This window comes from Notolepis coatsorum, assembly GCF_963971535.1.
Source record: "Notolepis coatsorum genome assembly, chromosome: 18".
Taxonomy (NCBI): domain Eukaryota; kingdom Metazoa; phylum Chordata; class Actinopteri; order Aulopiformes; family Paralepididae; genus Notolepis; species Notolepis coatsorum.
In genome coordinates this window covers 4,011,252-4,031,676 of record NC_140182.1, presented here as the reverse complement: position 1 = coordinate 4,031,676, position 20,425 = coordinate 4,011,252, and the positions used below count along the sequence as shown (strand labels likewise).

The following is a 20,425-nucleotide window of genomic DNA, read 5'->3' as shown; positions in this document are numbered from 1 at the left end:
CCGCGCCCACAGGAAGCAGAGACGGAGGGTGTGACCGAAATAATCGTTAGATTAGTCGACTAATCGAAAAAATTATCGACAGATTAGTCGACTACCAAAATAATCGCTAGTTGCAGCCCTAATATATACAATATACAATGCAGAGTAAAATGAGTAACAGTGAGGTACAAAACTTGGGGTAGGGTGCAAATGAGGTATGAATGTGGTGCAAATCTCTTTAATAATAGATAAATATAAAGTGTGTTAAAGTGAGTAAAGTGAGTGTTTGTTTAAAGTGAGTGTGTGCATGTGGATGTGTGTGTAGATTAGGGCTGCAACTAATGACTATTTTGGTAGTCGACTAATCTGTCGATTATTTTTTCGATTAGTCTACTAATCGAAAAACAACTATTAAAAAAAATATATATATATATATATATATATATATTTTTTTTTAAACTACCTATCTTTGTGAAAGTGGCTTCTCAGCTCTGGTCCAGCTGAAGACAAAGCAGAGGAACAGATTGGACATTGAGCATGACCTCAGAGTTGCTTTGAGACTCTTGTCAGGACCAAACAACATCCCCAGTTATCCCATTAGTTCCCCCAAACTTACTGTCGGTCTGTTATGTTAAGCTAAGAAGTCTTCAGCTGGCTGGACCAGAGCTGAGAAGCCACTTTCACAAAGATAGGTAGTTAAAAAAAAAAGAAAAAAAAAATTATAATAATTTGTATTTTTTATTTTTTTTAATGACTAATCGACGCAACAATATCTCGTCGACGATTTTTCACTAATCTTTGCAGCCCTAGTGTAGATGATGGGTTGTGTTACATAGAGTCGTTGAGCATCCTGATGGCCCGGGGGACAGAAGCTCCTTCTGAGCCTCTCTGTGCCCGGCCACGAGACTCCGGCAGCGCCTGCCTGCCTGCCTGACCGCAGCGGCGGTTCAAAGAGGCCGTCGTTCGGGTGACTAGAGTCTCTGATTATTCTCTTAGCCTGTCGTTTGCCATATATGGCGCCGGCCCTCAACTGTGGGGGCTGCTAACGTGCTTCATAGCGGCGGGGGCTAACGGCGGCTCCTCGCGGGGGGTGTGTGTTTGCCGCAGTGCCGAGAGGCGCTCACCACCAGGCAGAAGCTGATCGCCCAGGACTACAAGGTGAGCTACTCACTGGCCAAGGCCTGCAAGTCCGACCTGAGGAGGTACCGCTGCAGCGCCGACGCCAACGTGCCCCGGGCCCGTGAGGCGCGCCTCTCCTACCTGCTGCTCTGCCTGGAGTCTGCCGTGCACAGAGGTAGGTGGCGCTCACGGGACACTGTAAAACCCACCTCAAAACCCACCAGGCGTATGTCTGATTACATTTTTTTTGTCTGATTTTATATATATATTTTTTTATTTTAATGTACTGTGATTATGAATTTAACTGTTTTTAAATTGTTGTACGGCGACCTAGAGTGCCTTGAAAGGCGCCCTATAAATAGAATGCATTATTATTATTATTATTGTAACTGAGGGGTACAATTCCCTGACTGTATTGATAAGTATGGTATCATTAAACCACTACCGCTTTATGTACTTTAATTACTGGCCATACAGTACACGATATATGAATATGATGAACACTTCCCACAATGAAATCGGTTCCAGTCAAAGGTATTAATCAAGTATTTAATGGAGCAAAAGGTACATAGGATACTTTACATTATTCTTTGAATGCACTTGTAAGGCAAAGGAGTATGCGTCGGCAAATCAATAACGAATGTCCATTATCTGGTTACGCAGGAGGTAATTATACAACCTGAATCTTAGGGAATTATATCTATGGTCCACTAGTGATAGCGGGGATACTGGAAAGGGTTCCCACTGGTTGTAAGCCAGCAGGGGGGTAGAAGATCTGTCGGTAGTAGGACATCTGGTCAACGATGACTAGGGAGACTTCAGGTACAGAAGCCGGTGCAGTAGTCCCTTGATCCACAGACGAATACAGCTTGGTTCTCTTGTAGACTGTAGCTCTACAGTGAAGAAAGCTAGGCGGCCCCAGGCTCTCTGAGCGCCGACTCGACTTGACTCCTCTCGGGGTAAATCCAACACGTGCAGGCGTCGGCGATTATCCGCTCCATAAATCATAGGACCAAAGCAAATATATTCCAGCCGCAAAGGCTATGCAGTCGTCGGGTAGATTAATCCAGTGTACATGTCCATACGGTTCTCGCCTAGGTCTCCTCGGGTGAAGGCGCCATGCGGTCGGCCCAGCCTGGATAAGAACTCTAGCTAATACGAGAAAGCGTTGGGGATGCTGGTCACTATAGAATTCTAACCGCACGATACACTATACACAATAGACTATTAAAGACTCAATAGAAATATGTCGCACTCGACGGTATAGTGCCAAACTCTGACAATTCAGTTACTAATTCGCACGCGGTCCCGATGCTCTATTCTGAGGCCAAACAGGCCATACTTCACCGCACGTTGTATCGTGGGTGAGGCTTCAACTTATCGGTAACATGCTAAGTGCACGAAGGGTACGGAGGTAAGGGGCTAAGGGTCTTCTACATTCACCTGCGCCGTATTTATACGCACGGTGAACAAATAGTGCCACTCTCATTTCTGTCGCCGTATCCCTGGGCAGGGCCGGGGCAAGTACAGACTTGTCGTATCGGTGACTTTGAACTTGGCTCCGGGGGCCGGTCCCTGGCGCCGGTGGACCGCTGTCCAATAGGAGAATGAACTATTATGGGCTAGACTAAAGGGATATTCCGTGTATATGTACAAGGAATATACAAGGGATATCAAACGATATACAAATACTATGCAATATATATCAATAAATAAATATATATATTCGGTTTAATCTGATCCTTCGTAACTATTATTATTATTATTATTATTATTATTACTGTGTAGGATCATACAGGTGTATATATATATATATATATACAGGTGCTGCTCAATCAATTAGAATATCATGGAAAAGTAATTCAATTAAAAAAGCGAAAACTCTCATAGATTATAGATTCATTCATTACGCACGAGGTGAAATATTTCAAGCCTTTATTTGTTTTAATTTGGATGATTACGGCTCACGGCTCATCAATTCAGTATCTCAGACAGTTTGAATATTACATAAGACCAGTCGAATACAAATATTCTCCTTTTGCACAAATTACTGCATCAATAGAGCGAAATATATAGACTTTTCCACGATATTCAAATGTATTGAGCTGCACCTGTATATTCTATAGGAATTTACAGCCATATATTACACATAGTGTCGTTTTAATTTTCCATATGCGCGACCCCTTCACTAAAGCAGGGGTCTCAAACTCAAAGTACCTGGGGGGCCGCTGGAGGGAGAGTCTGGGTGAGGCTGGAGGGAGAGGCTGGGGGCCGCTGGAGGGAGAGTCTGGGTGAGGCTGGAGGGAGAGTCTGGGTGAGGCTGGAGGTAGAGTCTGGGTGAGGCTGGAGGTAGAGGCTGGGTGAGGCTGGAGGGAGAGGCTGGGGGCCGCTGGAGGGAGAGTCTGGGTGAGGCTGGAGGGAGAGTCTGGGTGAGGCTGGAGGTAGAGTCTGGGTGAGGCTGGAGGTAGAGGCTGGGTGAGGCTGGAGGTAGAGTCTGGGTGAGGCTGGAGGGAGAGGTGAGGCTGGAGGGAGAGTCTGGGTGAGGCTGGAGGTAGAGTCTGGGTGAGGCTGGAGGTAGAGGCTGGGTGAGGCTGGAGGTAGAGTCTGGGTGAGGCTGGAGGTAGAGTCTGGGTGAGGCTGGAGGTAGAGGTGAGGCTGGAGGGAGAGTCTGGGTGAGGCTGGAGGTAGAGGCTGGGTGAGGCTGGAGGGAGAGTCTGGGTGAGGCTGGAGGGAGAGTCTGGGTGAGGCTGGAGGGAGAGTCTGGGTGAGGCTGGAGGTAGAGTCTGGGTGAGGCTGGAGGGAGAGGCTGGGTGAGGCTGGAGGGAGAGTCTGGGTGAGGCTGGAGGGAGAGGCTGGGTGAGGCTGGAGGGAGAGGTGAGGCTGGAGGTAGAGTCTGGGTGAGGCTGGAGGTAGAGTCTGGGTGAGGCTGGAGGTAGAGTCTGGGTGAGGCTGGAGGGAGAGTCTGGGTGAGGCTGGAGGGAGAGGCTGGGTGAGGCTGGAGGGAGAGGTGAGGCTGGAGGTAGAGTCTGGGTGAGGCTGGAGGTAGAGTCTGGGTGAGGCTGGAGGTAGAGTCTGGGTGAGGCTGGAGGTAGAGTCTGGGTGAGGCTGGAGGTAGAGTCTGGGTGAGGCTGGAGGGAGAGGCTGGGTGAGGCTGGAGGGAGAGGTGAGGCTGGAGGTAGAGTCTGGGTGAGGCTGGAGGTAGAGTCTGGGTGAGGCTGGAGGTAGAGTCTGGGTGAGGCTGGAGGTAGAGTCTGGGTGAGGCTGGAGGTAGAGGCTGGGTGAGGCTGGGTGAGGCTGGAGGTAGAGTCTGGGTGAGGCTGGAGGGAGAGTCTGGGTGAGGCTGGAGGTAGAGTCTGGGTGAGGCTGGAGGTAGAGTCTGGGGGCCGCTGGAGGGAGAGGCTGGGTGAGGCTGGAGGTAGAGGCTGGGTGAGGCTGGAGGGAGAGTCTGGGTGAGGCTGGAGGTAGAGTCTGGGTGAGGCTGGAGGTAGAGTCTGGGTGAGGCTGGAGGTAGAGGCTGGGTGAGGCTGGAGGTAGAGTCTGGGTGAGGCTGGAGGTAGAGTCTGGGTGAGGCTGGAGGGAGAGGCTGGGTGAGGCTGGAGGTAGAGGTGAGGCTGGAGGGAGAGTCTGGGTGAGGCTGGAGGTAGAGTCTGGGTGAGGCTGGAGGTAGAGGCTGGGTGAGGCTGGAGGGAGAGGCTGGGTGAGGCTGGAGGGAGAGGCTGGGTGAGGCTGGAGGGAGAGGTGAGGCTGGAGGTAGAGTCTGGGTGAGGCTGGAGGGAGAGGTGAGGCTGGAGGTAGAGTCTGGGTGAGGCTGGAGGTAGAGTCTGGGTGAGGCTGGAGGGAGAGTCTGGGTGAGGCTGGAGGGAGAGGTGAGGCTGGAGGGAGAGTCTGGGTGAGGCTGGAGGTAGAGGTGAGGCTGGAGGGAGAGTCTGGGTGAGGCTGGAGGGAGAGTCTGGGTGAGGCTGGAGGGAGAGTCTGGGTGAGGCTGGAGGTAGAGTCTGGGTGAGGCTGGAGGTAGAGTCTGGGTGAGGCTGGAGGTAGAGTCTGGGTGAGGCTGGAGGTAGAGTCTGGGTGAGGCTGGAGGTAGAGGCTGGGTGAGGCTGGAGGTAGAGTCTGGGTGAGGCTGGAGGTAGAGTCTGGGTGAGGCTGGAGGTAGAGGCTGGGTGAGGCTGGAGGTAGAGGCTGGGTGAGGCTGGAGGTAGAGGCTGGGTGAGGCTGGAGGGAGAGTCTGGGTGAGGCTGGAGGGAGAGGTGAGGCTGGAGGGAGAGTCTGGGTGAGGCTGGAGGTAGAGTCTGGGTGAGGCTGGAGGTAGAGTCTGGGTGAGGCTGGAGGTAGAGTCTGGGTGAGGCTGGAGGTAGAGTCTGGGTGAGGCTGGAGGTAGAGTCTGGGTGAGGCTGGAGGTAGAGTCTGGGTGAGGCTGGAGGTAGAGTCTGGGTGAGGCTGGAGGTAGAGTCGGGTGAGGCTGGAGGGAGAGTCTGGGTGAGGCTGGAGGGAGAGTCTGGGTGAGGCTGGAGGGAGAGGCTGGGTGAGGCTGGAGGTAGAGTCTGGGTGAGGCTGGAGGTAGAGTCTGGGTGAGGCTGGAGGTAGTGAGGCTGGGCCGCATCAAGTATTAAAAAAAAAGGGTTTCAAGTATTCCAAAAAAAAGTACAACTGATCCAATCTTCTCACAAACTTACTAAAACCTCACAAACACCAGCAACTGAGCATTCTCAGTGGTGTCAGTGGACTCATCCACAGCTATGGAAATGCACTGTGCATTTTTTTTATTCTATTCACAAAGCTGTATTTCAGTTATTCTGGTTGGAGGATTTGCTTTTGTTTGCCTTCAAACATGGTCTCCATCACTTCAGTCTAGGGCTGTCCCCGACTAAGGATTTGGATGGTCGACTATGATTGGCCAAAATTTGCCGTTAGTCGACTATTGGTAAAAAAAAATATATATATATATATATATATATATATATAATATTTAAAAAAGATAAAAAATAAAAGAAATAATTTGTATCATTCCATTTGGGCTGTGGGGGTGCTTAATGTCTGAAGGAGTCGACTGAAGGCTTCTTGTCCTCTGCAAAAGCATGCAATTGGTCCACTGATGGATACATCTTGATTTTGTCTAGTCTAGTGTGTTCATTAGACGGGTGAAATCCTCTTTCTGTGCCTGTTTTCATAGGCAGTTAGCCTCTGGTATGCATGCCATTAGCGTTAGCCACGCTTCTAGGCCTCTTTTCTTTTGGAAAGAATGATAAAAAAAAGAAGAATTATAAATCTTTTTATTTTTTTATTATTATATTCGACTAAGAGGTTGGCCAGTCGACTACGGCTCCTTTCGACCGATTAGTCGACTAATCGACTAATAGGGGTCAGCCCTACTTCAGTCATACATTATTTTATTATGTATGCATCAGAGAATGGCTTCTTGTGTTTAGCCAACACCCATGCCACTGAGTGAGGACTTGGTTGCTTTTTCTCGTTGTGACATAGATGTAACAATAATTCTGCTTGACGGGCGGCTGGGTGGCGCAGCGGACATTGCGCTCGTCACCAACGCAAGAGACACCGGGTTCAAATCTGGCTGTCGGCGTTGCCTCCGGCTTGGTCCGGCCGTCATACTAACTCAATTGGCAGAGTCAGCGGGTGGAAGTCGATGGGTGGTAATCTGGACGTTGTGGACAGCGACTCCTACAGGTCGGTTGGGGGACGCCTGCACAGCAGAGACATGAAATAGCGGGGGTAGTGTGAGCCTCCCACACGTTACACCTCGCCGAATGAGAGTCCGCGCTGGCAGGTGAAAAGATGTGACAGGCTGCCTCCTCGTGTACCGGAGGGGACACGTGATGCAAGGCTTCTATCCTCCCTACGACCGACCTGTGGGTGGCATATGCAAGCAACGTTCAAGACAGGGGAGGGGAGAATTGGAAACAGCGAAATTGGGATGGGAGAAAAATAGAAAATAAGGAGAAAAAGTGGATAAAAAAAAAAATTCTGCTTGCAGCTTGATATGATGATTTCATTCCATTTATTTTTTTGGTTCTTAGCGCTGAATTTTGAGGAAAGGTTGCATCAAAATAACTGTTTTGTTTCATAGTGGCCTTTCAAATTGCCACTCTTCACATGGCATATTAGCCACATTGGTTTGGTGCTGGACTCAGGATGAACGCATATTTTTCAGTCGACTTTTCTTTTACTGGCCATCTTTGAACATGTTACATGCCACATTTTTCTACTAACTGCCTGCTGGCGAAAACTAGGCTACTAGCGACATTTATATCACGGAGATAAAACTGGTAACGAGGTTACTAGCTACAGTACCTGCAGATTAGACTACCTGTAGATGCGCTGTCAACTCTCTCCACTGACTCGGACCCGTTGAAAGAGACGACAAGCATTCCGTGAAGACCCGCCCTGCTCTGCCTCTGATTCGCAGACTGTGGGTGGGGGGGGGGGGGACGCTGACGGGACGCTGAATGTGATTGGACCAGAGTACACAGACACAGACGGTGTGGAGCAGTGCAGCCGGACAGGCAGAGCACTGCTTGCAGAGGAGATCTCAGATAGCAGAGGATGCCTGCGGGTGACGGGATATATTTTCCTTCCTCCGGAATCACGTTTTCAACCAAGTCACTAACGTAACGTTGCGGTCATGACTCATGAGCCTGCGCTATGGACAGCCTACAAGCGATCAAATAAATAAAACTTCCAACTCTCGCGCAACGACTCTGCAAAAAGTTGCTCGCGGGCAGCACTAAACACTAAACTTTGATGTCAAGTACGGGGGGCCGTAAAATATCATCCAGCGGGCCGCCGCGAGTTTGAGACCCCTGCCTTAAAGGGTCTGTTTAGGGCAGTAGGGTGCAGGCGGGGGGTTCAGTGTCTTGCTTAAAGGAACACGCCAACATTTTGGGAAATTAGCTCACCGTCTTCTCCAGAGAGAGACAAGAAGATAGATACCAGTTTCCTCTCTGTGCGCTCAGTAGAAAGCTATCTGGCTGCACGTTAGCCTAGCTTAGCACAATGAATGGAAGCGGACAGTGCCGGTTAGCCTTCGGGAGAGGTGTTAGTTGGACAATGCCTAGGTTAACCGGCACTGTCCACTTCCATTAATTGTGCTAAGCTAGGCTAACGTGCAGCCAGATAGCTTTCTACTGAACGCGCAGAGAGGAAACTGGTCTCTATCTTCTTGACGGTGAGCTAAAATTTCCCAAAATGTTGGTGTGTTCCGTTAAGCAAGACACTGCTTTCATTCCCACCCTCTTCGATTCCTCTGCAGAACATCTATTCCCGTCTCTATCCATCACGCCGCCGCTTCTAATAAATAAATCAGTCGGTCTGTTCGAGTAACTTGATTAATTTAATTTAATTTCAAATCTTTATTTAAAACTCTGAAGAACCATTGACGTCGCCCTAATTCGCAACAATGTCGAGTAGACCGGACGAGTTAAAAATAAACGGATGAAAATAAAGACGTAATGTGTTAAAACACTTACCCCGTGCTGTCGAACTCTTTATCGTTACATAGTTCTGCTCTATTTTGTTGTGTGTGTGTGATGAAAGACCCCAGTCACAACCCCCTCCTAATGTACAGTTTCCTCCCCCTCGAATGTATATCGTTTCTGTTAGGATCTCTGTTAAACAGTACTGTATATTTTGTATATCTTGTATGTCATAAATGTAACGGTACTGTATATCTGTAGGTCATAAATGTCATGATATATATCTGTATGTCATATGTTATGATGAATTGAAAATGGGGGACCCTGATGTAAACGAGACGAAAGTCTTTCTCTGGGCCCTATTCCCTGTACCTGGTTCAACTAAGTCGATCAAAAGTCCCATTATCCAGATTCAATTAACCCGATGTTTGAATCCGGGCTTTCCCCTGTTCCTCGAACGCTGATTCAGTGTCGTTCATTCGAACCGGACTTGATGCTCAGGATAATTGCGCGCGGCCGCCGCACCTGAAAAGACAGCAGATGTCGATCGCAGAAATCCTGATTTTCTAACGGCATTGATTGATTGATTGATTTAAAACTTTATTGAAAGATTGCAGAATGTGTACAATACAGTACAGCTCAATAGCCTCGCAGACAAGTTAAATGCATAATCTATAGGCTAATTTTAAGTCCCTCATTACCCCAATCAATCGGATTATATTTCTTTAAATGTGCCTGCTGGCAGTAGGCTTAATGGAATGAATAATCGAATGAGATCTTGCTAGCGAAAATAATTAGTTCAACTCTTTCAGAATAAGTAGATACAAACAAGCCCAAAGAGTATCTAATTGATACAAATTAATAGATACTTATGAGGATATCTGTACTGTATGCGCTCGGCCTAGGTATCATGTACTTTATATATAAATACATGGTTCCCAAAGTTTTCAAGGCTCGACCCCAGAAATAAGAGAGGCTTGGAGGGAGGCTATATACAGTTTCGGACATCCATACATGCATTGAATTGATTAACCTTTGGTTTATACCAGTGACACCAGTCATGTTAATCACCTTCTTGTTCATCATCAGATAACACTAACAGTGCTTGAACAGATAAATGCATTTTCTCAAATGCATTCATCAAAACGTCAAAGGCTTGCAATTGCTCGTTGATTTTCTCGAGTCACGCCCACGTCATCAAATCAAACAGCGCATCTCCTCAAACATTTTAATCTCAGTTACAATATCACAATAACGTGTGAGTGACCGTGACAATTCAACAATCCACATATTCAGATTCGTCGTAATTCATATCCACAATCCACGCATGAAGACTTAAATTTATGCTTGAATGAAACAAAATCCAGGCGCTCCGTTAAACATCCACAGCGGAGAATATGAAAGGAATCAGAGCCAAACGAGCAATAGGTTTCATTTAGGGATGCTCGATATTGGCTTTTTTACCTATACCGATATTGTCCAACTCTTAATTTCCGATACCGATATCAACCGATACCGATATATGCAGGGTTTCCCCCCCCAAAAAAACTGAATAATTTCAGGTAATTAACATTACATATCTCTTGTTGTGGAATTAACACAACATTATGCATACTTTTGACAATAAATAAAATCAGAATTTGTTCTTACTTGCTTGCCTGGGTAAATCAAGGTTGTAGAAATGTAAAAAAAAAATAAAATAAAAATCCCCTGCATCCCCTTAACAATTGTGTGTATTGAGCCGTACTATATTGTACCCATTCTGCAATCTGTTAAATAAAGTTTTCAATTAATCAATCAACCAGTCACCAGCACACTGCCTCTCGTCTCCCCTCAGGGAGGCGTCTACTGAGCTCCAGAGCTCGGACCTCCCGCCTCAGAGATAGTCTTTACCCCCGGCGGTCAGAATACTAGCGCTTAAATGATTGTAGATGCTGTGGATTTTTTTATGTATTATTCACGCTTTTATTGTATGTTCTTATTGTTCTTTTAATTGTTTAAAAAATTCTTATTATTTTATTAGATGCTGCTATTGTTTTTGTTGTATGTTGTTGTTGTTGTTGTTGTTATTCTCAGGTCAGCTTATGTTATTATTTATAGGTTTTTCAGCGCCAGGTCTTTATTCAATGGATATAGTTTTAGAATGCCAAACTTGCGAGTCCTAAAACTATATTTTATATTATAGCTATGGATCTAATAACGCCGTCGACTGTCGGTGAGTTGCTTCTGGTCAACATGCAAAAAACAGATTGTTTTTTCATCCGTACATTTCCGTTTTATACCGTTTTGAATATGAGTATGGTTTGGGTGATTCTGAGTAAATCCCATGAAGGACGAGAAAAAGGCATTTTAGTGTAATCCAGTTATCACGTTGTCATTTTTCGGCTGATTATCGAATCATCCTGAAATCAACGCTAGATTATTGGTATTATGTCTCCTCGTGTATATATGAAATGTTGCTTCGACCGCGGGTGCATCTCATTGCATTGACTGTACACTGTATTTTTTTTTTTATCTATGTGACAATTAAATGGTTAAATGGCTGCATTTATATAGCAGCTTTTATCCAAAGCGCTTTACAATTTTGTTCCTCACATTTCTACCCATTCACTCACACATTCACACTCCGATGGCGGAGGCGACCATGCAAGGTGCCGACCTGCTCATCGGGAGCAATTAGGGGTTAAGTGTCTTGCTCAAGGACACATCGACACGCTGCAAACCAGGAACCTCCAGATTACCAGACGACTGCTATTCAGGCTGTGACTGAATAGTGTGTTGTATACACTATTATATACTATTATATATACTATTATATACTGCAGGTATACTGTTATGTGTACTGTAATGTGTACTATATGTATGTACTATGTATGTAAATAAAGAAAAATAAATGTAAGTCTTCAGGGGTAGGGCCCGACGAGCCTAGTGCTTCTCCCTTCAGCCCTTTTCGGACAATTGGAGAATGCTGCAATAGCAGCTGGTAAAACGTTGCCGATTTGGAATGACCGTTGTTATGTGTCCAACACCCGAAAATAAAAAATGACTGGACTGGACTGGACTGGACTGGACTGGACTGGACTCCCCGAGCCACTGTCGCCCCAGTTAACCTTGAAGCTGACACTGTGTGTGTCTCTCGCTCTCTACTCTCTCTCGCTCTCGCTCTCTACTCTCTCTCTCTCTCTACTCTCTCTCCCTCCCTCTCTCTCTCTCTCTGCCTCTCTCTCTCTCCCCCTCCCTCTCTCTCTCTCGCTCTCCCCCTCCCTCTCTCTCTCTCTCTCTCTCTCTCTCTCTCTCCCTCTCTCTCTCTCTCTCTCTCTGTGCCAGGCCGCACAGTGAGCGGTGAGTGCCAGGGCGAGATGCTGGACTACCGGCGGATGCTGATGGAGGACTTCTCCCTGAGCCCAGAGATCGTGCTGCACTGCCGGGGGGAGATCGAGGCGCACTGCTCCGGCCTGCACCGCAAGGGGCGCACGCTGCACTGCCTGATGAGGGTGGGCCGCGGCGACATGGGCGCCATCGACAACCTCTGCCAGAAAGCTGTGAGTTTTTGGTTCGCTGTCTCCTGTACCGTAAAAAAAGGCAAAAACACAGAGGTTCTTATTTTGGAACCCATCTACGTCGGACTCGGTGCGCGCGCGCATCACGGGGGGCAGAACGGAACGTAATCCTGGTCAGAACAACGGGGCAGACTACAATATATTTGCATTTGTTAGCCATGCTAGCTAGCGATCTAAACAATCAATCCATGCCTGAGCTAGATATATAAAAGGTGAAAGACTCACACTCACAGCCGTGCTGCTGATTTGGCAAAATGACATCCAGCCGTTATTTAGTTTGAAACAACCTTTAGTCAGGGGAGTGCCATGGTTTCTCCATAGAGCTCCATTATACTGTTAGTCAGGGGAGTGCCATGGTTTCTCCATAGAGCTCCATTATACTGTTAGTCAGGGGAGTGTCATGGTTTCTCCATAGAGCTCCATTATACTGTTAGTCAGGGGAGTGTCATGGTTTCTCCATAGAGCTCCATTATACTGTTAGTCAGGGGAGTGCCATGGTTTCTCCATAGAGCTCCATTATACTGTTAGTCAGGGGAGTGTCATGGTTTCTCCATAGAGCTCCATTATACTGTTAGTCAGGGGAGTGTCATGGTTTCTCCATAGAGCTCCATTATACTGTTAGTCAGGGGAGTGTCATGGTTTCTCCATAGAGCTGCATTATACTGTTAGTCAGGGGAGTGCCATGGTTTCTCCATAGAGCTCCATTATACTGTTAGTCAGGGGAGTGTCATGGTTTCTCCATAGAGCTCCATTATACTGTTAGTCAGGGGAGTGTCATGGTTTCTCCATAGAGCTCCATTATACTGTTAGTCAGGGGAGTGTCATGGTTTCTCCATAGAGCTCCATTATACTGTTAGTCAGGGGAGTGTCATGGTTTCTCCATAGAGCTCCATTATACTGTTAGTCAGGGGAGTGTCATGGTTTCTCCATAGAGCTCCATTATACTGTTAGTCAGGGGAGTGTCATGGTTTCTCCATAGAGCTCCATTATACTGTTAGTCAGGGGAGTGTCATGGTTTCTCCATAGAGCTCCATTATACTGTTAGTCAGGGGAGTGTCATAGTTTCTCCATAGAGCTCCATTATACTGTTAGTCAGGGGAGTGTCATGGTTTCTCCATAGAGCTCCATTATACTGTTAGTCAGGGCAGTGTCATGGTTTCTCCATAGAGCTCCATTATACTGTTAGTCAGGGCAGTGTCATGGTTTCTCCATAGAGCCCTGTTGTATTCTTGTAGCGCAGCAGCTCGCGCAGGTCCGCGGCAACTTAGTCACGTGACTCAGTTGGTGTTGCTGATTGGCTCGAACACGGTATGTTTGTAAACAGCGAACAGGTCTATTTAGGGCTTATTTACATATCGCTGATGTCCGGTGAAAACTTTGTAAGGGTTTCTTCAGGAATGAAGAAATTAATTTTTATGTTTTTTATGTATTTCAAATCAAATGTATTTGTAAGGCCCGACAACACACGTTAATGTCCTCATGGGCCGGACACGTCTTCTTTAACACTATGGCGACCGGCGGGGCGCGGCGATTTAGGCCTCAAGAGGACAGCGGATTGTAAACAAACCGATGTACTTTCTAAGAGCTTTATATATCATTTATAGTATTGCTATCTGTCCATTCTCATTGTCACTTGAGTGCATAAACCGTGCCTTCATAATGGCTTAAAGAAAATAAAAATCCATCAGTTGGTTGTCATTTTATAGCGTCGTGAATATAAGGTATATCGCGCTTTTAGTCTAGGCTTTTCTGCAGGAGGCTGCAAAATAAGCTAAACGTTGGCGGCGTTATATCAAACGCCATTTCTGCTCTATATATACGAATGAAATAAAACAAACTGCGTAGCATCCGGACTATTACAGAGCATCTATGGATGAAATGGGGGCGGCGGGGAACGCCGATTACTATTATTGATTAGCAATACAGTGTGCGTTCAATATAGCATTTTCATTGACCGATCACGTTACGTTATAAAACAATGTCCAATCCAGATGTAATTTGGGGTAATATTATCCTACCGTCAGGCCATGTGATCGCCGGCAGCATTTCCTCACCAGTCATCGGATTCTGGTAGATCGATATGCACATTGGCTAATCATAAATCCCATTATTCCACGCTGAAAAAAACGCTCGGCAAGCTGATCCAAGATGGGAGGATGTTCGGCTGGGATCAAGGATCTATGATCAGCCCACAGAACTGTACTTTTTTTTAAATCACATAATGATACTGCAGTGGAGCGATGGCACCCCTAAGCGGGTCTGGCCGGTACTGCATGTTTCGAAAATCAAATATGTGAAAAGATGCTGGTAGTGGATCGGGTACCTAAGAAGCGTTATAAATATGGAATAAAACAATAACAACTCGTCACGTTTATACTCGTGGCTCTGGTCCACAACGCTCTTTTTAGAAACACGTATATACTCGTTCTCGGACGCCATAGTGTTAAACAAGTCAAGAACACCATAAAGTCAAATTTTTTTTAAAATAAATGCTAAATAAATGCAACACTCCCAGACATACCCCACGCGAAGGTAAGGAAAAACTCACTAAAACCTAGCAATAGGAAAAAAATGCACCACAGGCAATGTGGAGGAGAGAAACCTTAGAAGGGCAATTCAAGGGTAGGGATGGGAATTGAAAACCGGTTCCCGTTGGGAGCCGGTTCCTAATTGTCCAATTCCTGGAATCGCATGCCTCCGTGACTATCGATTCCTCTTATCGCTGCCATGTTTTCCTGACCGTTGCGCATTTAAAAACAATAACGTTAGCGTTAGCATGCAGCCATAGAGCAGACTATTTGATTCCTTAACACAATGGCGCCCAAGGACGTATATCTCCGTGTTTCGATTCCACCCGTTGTGGACAGAGGCACGGATAAATCCATGGCAAGTTGTTATTGCTTTTATTTTCACGTAAAGTACATCCCGATCGGGCCTTGTTTTGATAGCCAACCAGGCGTTCGGCCTATGTGGCTAATCAGGCTAACGCGGTTATTGGTAATCGATAATCAGAAACGACGTCCCCCGCCTTTCATGCATACATGCGTGAGGATCGTACCGATCATATGCAGTTTGAGTTTTAACTGGAGCGTATCTATAACCAAAATGCCATTGGATTTAACGTTATTAGCTATTAGCCCTGTATCTCGGCTTCCAGGAAATATACTAGACCAAATCCGATATAACGCTTATATTCACGGCGCTATAAAATGAGAACCTATTGATTTTTTTTTTCTTTAAGCCATTTTGAAGGGACGGTTTATGGACTCAATTGACAATGAGAATGGACAGATAGCAATACTATAAAGTATAGATTTAGCTGTACAAACAGCCCCACGTCTGTTTACATTCCCCGGTCCTCTTGACATTAATTAGACTCATCCCAATGGCCCCGAATGTGTTAAGGGCTCGAAGATGCCTGGGTTTTGGTCATATGCTCCCGAAATGCTCCCGCTGTTTGACTGCTTCTATGTGCAGTGAAAACTACTATGCTTTGCAACCTAGTCATTCAGTTAATTCGGGGTAAACTAGCGTTAGCCGCGCGGAGCTAACGCTAGCTAACCTTGCTCCATACACGCTGCTCCTCGTATACACACAGAGAGAGAGAGAGAGAGAGAGAGAACAGCAGGCTGACTAGAAGAGGGTGGGGGCTAGCGGGGAGGGAACCGTCTGTGTGTGTGTGTGCGTGCGCTGGTCTTCTGAAAGATAGAGGAATAACGACCAGTTAATGCAACTACAGTTCAATAGATTAAATTAGTTTAAGATATTGAACTGTAGTTGCACTCAACAGGTCGTTATTCAATAGATTAAATTAGTTTAAGAATAAAAACATAAAAAAATATATATATATTAGTTTAAGAGAATCTCAAATACATTATTTTATTTAAGTGTATAGAAGTGTATAGTTAAATTTATTTTTTTACAGTTTTCGTATTTTTCTGACATGGGACCCAACAATAAATGACGATCAGAAATGTCAAGTTGCATGTTGTTATTCTAACCAGCTTAGTTCTGTTGCATTTCCAATTTAGTTATTTAAATGATAAATTATCAGGAATCGATAAAGAATCGGATCGATAAGCAGAATCGATAATGGAATCGTATCGATAAAATCTTATCAATTCCCATCCCTATTCAAGGGGGGATCTCCCTTCTTAGATGTCGGTGATAGTAGTGTTGCAGTAAAACAGGGGAGACAGTTGGTAAGCATGCACTCATGTGTGTAGTGAAACACCGATAAGTGCATGCTCATAGCAACCGAACATTTTGAAAGATTAAAGATAGAGCTGATAGCGGATCTTTCTTTTATAAACGCATTTAACTTATTTTTGTTCTACATTATGGGGTCCATATAAGGTCATGAAACTTGCTCATGAAAGAGACATCTTTCATATATATAAGTACTATTGCACTTTACTATTACATTTGCACTCTGGTTAGATGCCAAACTTATTTTTGTTGACATTTTTGATGCTCTCATTTTAAGCTAACCTCCCTCAGAGCTATATCAGGCCTGATAAATCACACAGCTAGGTTTCAATTAATATGAAAAATACTATGGTCAATATAGTATTTAAACTTATTTCTTTTTTTAACCCTTTAACACATTGACTGCCACGCTTCTATCCATCAATGTAGCCTCACTGCCACCACTCTAAGCCTATGGAGATGTTCACCTTCTTTGCAGGGCTATAACTTTTTAAATTGTATTGCTAAATTGACATTACTATGGCCCATTCAACATCGATTTTCTATTGTTCAGGATGTAGGAACGTTATACTTTTTCATTCATAGATTCTTCCAAAAGTAGCTTCTAGAATATAAGTATGTTTTTATCGTTTTCTGCAGTAATTCATAGAACGTGAGTTATAGGCATAAACGCATATATAGATTATCAACTGCCGTTTATTGCCGATACACGCTATATAAAAAGATTCAACGGTACATGATCATATACGTTATGATTCATCATGCGTGGATGAAAGGGGGGGGGGGGGTCGTTTATAATTCCGTGATCGTCAGTAAATGCTTTATGTAGTATGGGTGATATATTGATCAGAGCGGTTTGCATTGAAAAGAATAAACAATCAAGCTGAAAGTAACGTTACTGTCCTCCTACCGTTCGCCGATGAGACTGGAGGAAAAAGATCCCACTTATTTGACGTCGATCGACTAGATCCATTTCCGGTTTGTATGGCGCAATAAACGCCCAAATCATATCGATTATTGAGTCATGGCAGCGATCCATTGCACGCCAGTGTGTGTCTATAGTCCCGCAACAATATGTGACTCGCCCTCTCTGTCCTCAGCTCCAGACCCTGATCCAGGAGGCTGACCCCGGGGCCGACTACCGCATCGACCGGGCCCTCAACGAGGCCTGCGAGAACGTCATCCAGACGGCCTGCAAACACATCCGCAACGGAGACCCCATGTGAGGCAACCCCTCTCTCTTTCTCCCTGTTTCTCTTTCTCTTTCTTTCTTTCTTTCTTTCTTTCTTTCTTTCTTTCTTTCTTTCTTTCTTTCTTTCTTTCTTTCTTTCTTTCTTTCTTTCTTTCTTTCTATCTTTCTTTCTTTTTTTTTCTCTCTCTCTCTCTTCTCTCTCTCTCTCTCTCCTCTCTCTATCTCTCTTGTCTCTTTTCTCTCTTCTCTCTCTCCTCTCTCTCTCTTCTCTTTTCTCTCTCTCTCTCTCTCTCTCTCTCTCTCTCTCTCTCTCTCTCTCTCTCTCTATCTCTCTCTCTTCTCTTTTCTCTCTCTCTTCTCTCTCTCTCCTATCTCTCTCTTTCTCTCTTTCTCTTTTTCTCTCTCTCTCTTCTCTTTTCACTCTCTCTCTCTCCTCTCTCTATCTCTCTTTCTCTCTTCTCTTCTCTCTCTCCTCTCTCTCCTCTCTCTCTCTCTACAGTATCTGGTCACTGTCTGTATATATCCGCTGCATCTCCTCTCTCACGCTGTACATGACAGAAGCCACCTGTAGGCTGTACACACGTGTAGATTACATCTTTTTCAACTGTTTTTGTATCATAAACAGTACTGTATATTTGCAGATCTGGTATGTCATAAATGTCTAGATGTAGCAGTACTGTCTATCTGTATGTCATATATGTCCTGATGAATTGAAAATGGGGGACCCTGATGTAAACAAGACGAAAGTCTTTCTCTGGTCTGCATCCCCTTAACAATTGTGTGTATTGAGCCGTACTGTATTGTACCCATTCTGCAATCTGTTAATAACGTTCAATCAATCAATCAGTCACATGCATATATTTCTGTAAATGTTTCGCTTTTAATTTCTCACCATTTAATCTTATTTTCACAATTGTTATATTTATAAAAATATTAAATATTTGCATATCTTTTATTTACCCTTTGTCTATCTATATCTGAGCTAACGTGTTGTCTAGTAGGATCCTGTAACGTCTTGTCTTGTCTTGTAGGATCCTGTAACGTCTTGTCTTGTAGGATCCTGTAACGTGTTGTCTTGTAGGATCCTGTAACGTGTTGTCTTGTCTTGTAGGATCCTGTCTTGCCTCATGGAGCACCTGTAACGTCTTGTCTTGTAGGATCCTGTCTTGCCTCATGGAGCACCTGTAACGTCTTGTCTTGTAGGATCCTGTCTTGCCTCATGGAGCACCTGTAACGTGTTGTCTTGTCTTGTAGGATCCTGTCTTGCCTCATGGAGCACCTGTAACGTCTTGTCTTGTAGGATCCTGTCTTGCCTCATGGAGCACCTGTAACGTCTTGTCTTGTAGGATCCTGTCTTGCCTCATGGAGCACCTGTAACGTGTTGTCTTGTCTTGTAGGATCCTGTCTTGCCTCATGGAGCACCTGTAACGTGTTGTCTTGTCTTGTAGGATCCTGTCTTGCCTCATGGAGCACCTGTAACGTCTTGTCTTGTCTTGTAGGATCCTGTCTTGCCTCATGGAGCACCTGTAACGTCTTGTCTTGTAGGATCCTGTCTTGCCTCATGGAGCACCTGTACACGGAGAAGATGGTGGAGGACTGTGAACACCGGCTGCTGGAGCTCCAGTACTTCATCGCAAGAGACTGGAAGTGAGTTTCAGACCACAGCTGCATGTTAATACTTAATGTTAATACTTTGGGGGGTCCCCCAAAGTATAATTTGTGTTTTCTTTTTTTACTCAGTGAGCACTCATTTGCATTTGCATTGGTGGCAATGATGATGATAATGATGATGATGATGATGAATAGTTTATTTTCGGTCTTTGTTTACAGATAAATCAAAAACATACTTGTGTGGACTTAAAAAAAACAAATAATTTTTATTTTCACAAATGTACATATTCAAAGGAAGCTCACACACAAAATCCAAACTCAATTACCAAAAAAAGGGAATAGGCTGAAGCACATGCTTATTTTTGCCTATCCTTTACAATTCTTAAAAACTAAATATACTTTAATATAAGAAAGTGGGGGCGTCTATGTGGCGCAGTTGGCAAGACGCTCGCCACTAACGCAGGAGACGCTGGGTTCGAGCCCGGCTCTCGGCGTTGCTTCCGGCTTGGCTGGTCGTTCATACCAACACAGTTGGCAGTATTAGGGGGTGGAAAAAGCCGGTGGGTGGGGATCGGACGTTGTGGACAGCGACTCCTACAGGTCGGTTGGTGCGCCTGCGCAGCAGAATCAGGAAGTATCGGGGGACAGCGTGAACCTCCCACGTGTTACTCCTCGCACTGAGAGATCGCGCTGTGCAGGTGAAAAGATGCGACGGCTGCCTCCTCGTGTACCGGAGGGGACACGTGATGCAAGGCTTCGTCCACATTGCAGCCGACCAGTGGGAGGCGTGGCCTAACAACGTTCGAGACAGGGGAGGGGAGAATTGGACAATACGAAATTGGGATGGGAGAAAATATAGAAAATGGGAGAAAAAGTGGATAAAAAAAAACAACACAGCGGTCACCGTTTCAAAGGGAGGGTATTTACTTTGTGACACAACAGCCAAACAAATGCACCAGCCATCAAAATGGTATGGCAAATTATTAGGGCCTATTGCAATAAATAAATAAATAAATTACTGTATTCATCAATTAACAAGTCTGAGTCCGAACGCAGTCGATTCTCGAGTCCGAGTCGAGTAACGAGTCCTGAAGAACTGAACACACACACACACACACACACACACACACACACACACACACACACACACACACACACACACACACACACACACACACACACACACACACACACACACACACACACACACACACACACACACACACACACACAGCACTGAGCGAGCAGACGATGCGGAGAGCAGCTGCTTATTGGAATAGTATACAGAGAAATATAACTAGGGTCAGGAACAAATTTATGTTTAA

The 20,425-nt window shown here is 45.4% G+C and overlaps 1 protein-coding gene across 1 annotated transcript in view; it reads left to right on the top strand.

The window, feature by feature from the left end:
• Positions 1-20,425, top strand: part of LOC311244797 (Golgi apparatus protein 1-like) — a gene marked incomplete at its 5' end in the record, with an annotated part of 129,553 nt that overhangs the window by 53,812 nt on the left and 55,316 nt on the right. The window contains 4 exons of the mRNA XM_084334484.1: positions 1,087-1,273; positions 11,856-12,070; positions 17,398-17,519; positions 19,035-19,136. Of these exons, the coding sequence (XP_084190610.1) occupies positions 1,087-1,273; positions 11,856-12,070; positions 17,398-17,519; positions 19,035-19,136 (626 nt within the window). The remainder of the gene's footprint in view (positions 1-1,086; positions 1,274-11,855; positions 12,071-17,397; positions 17,520-19,034; positions 19,137-20,425) is intronic.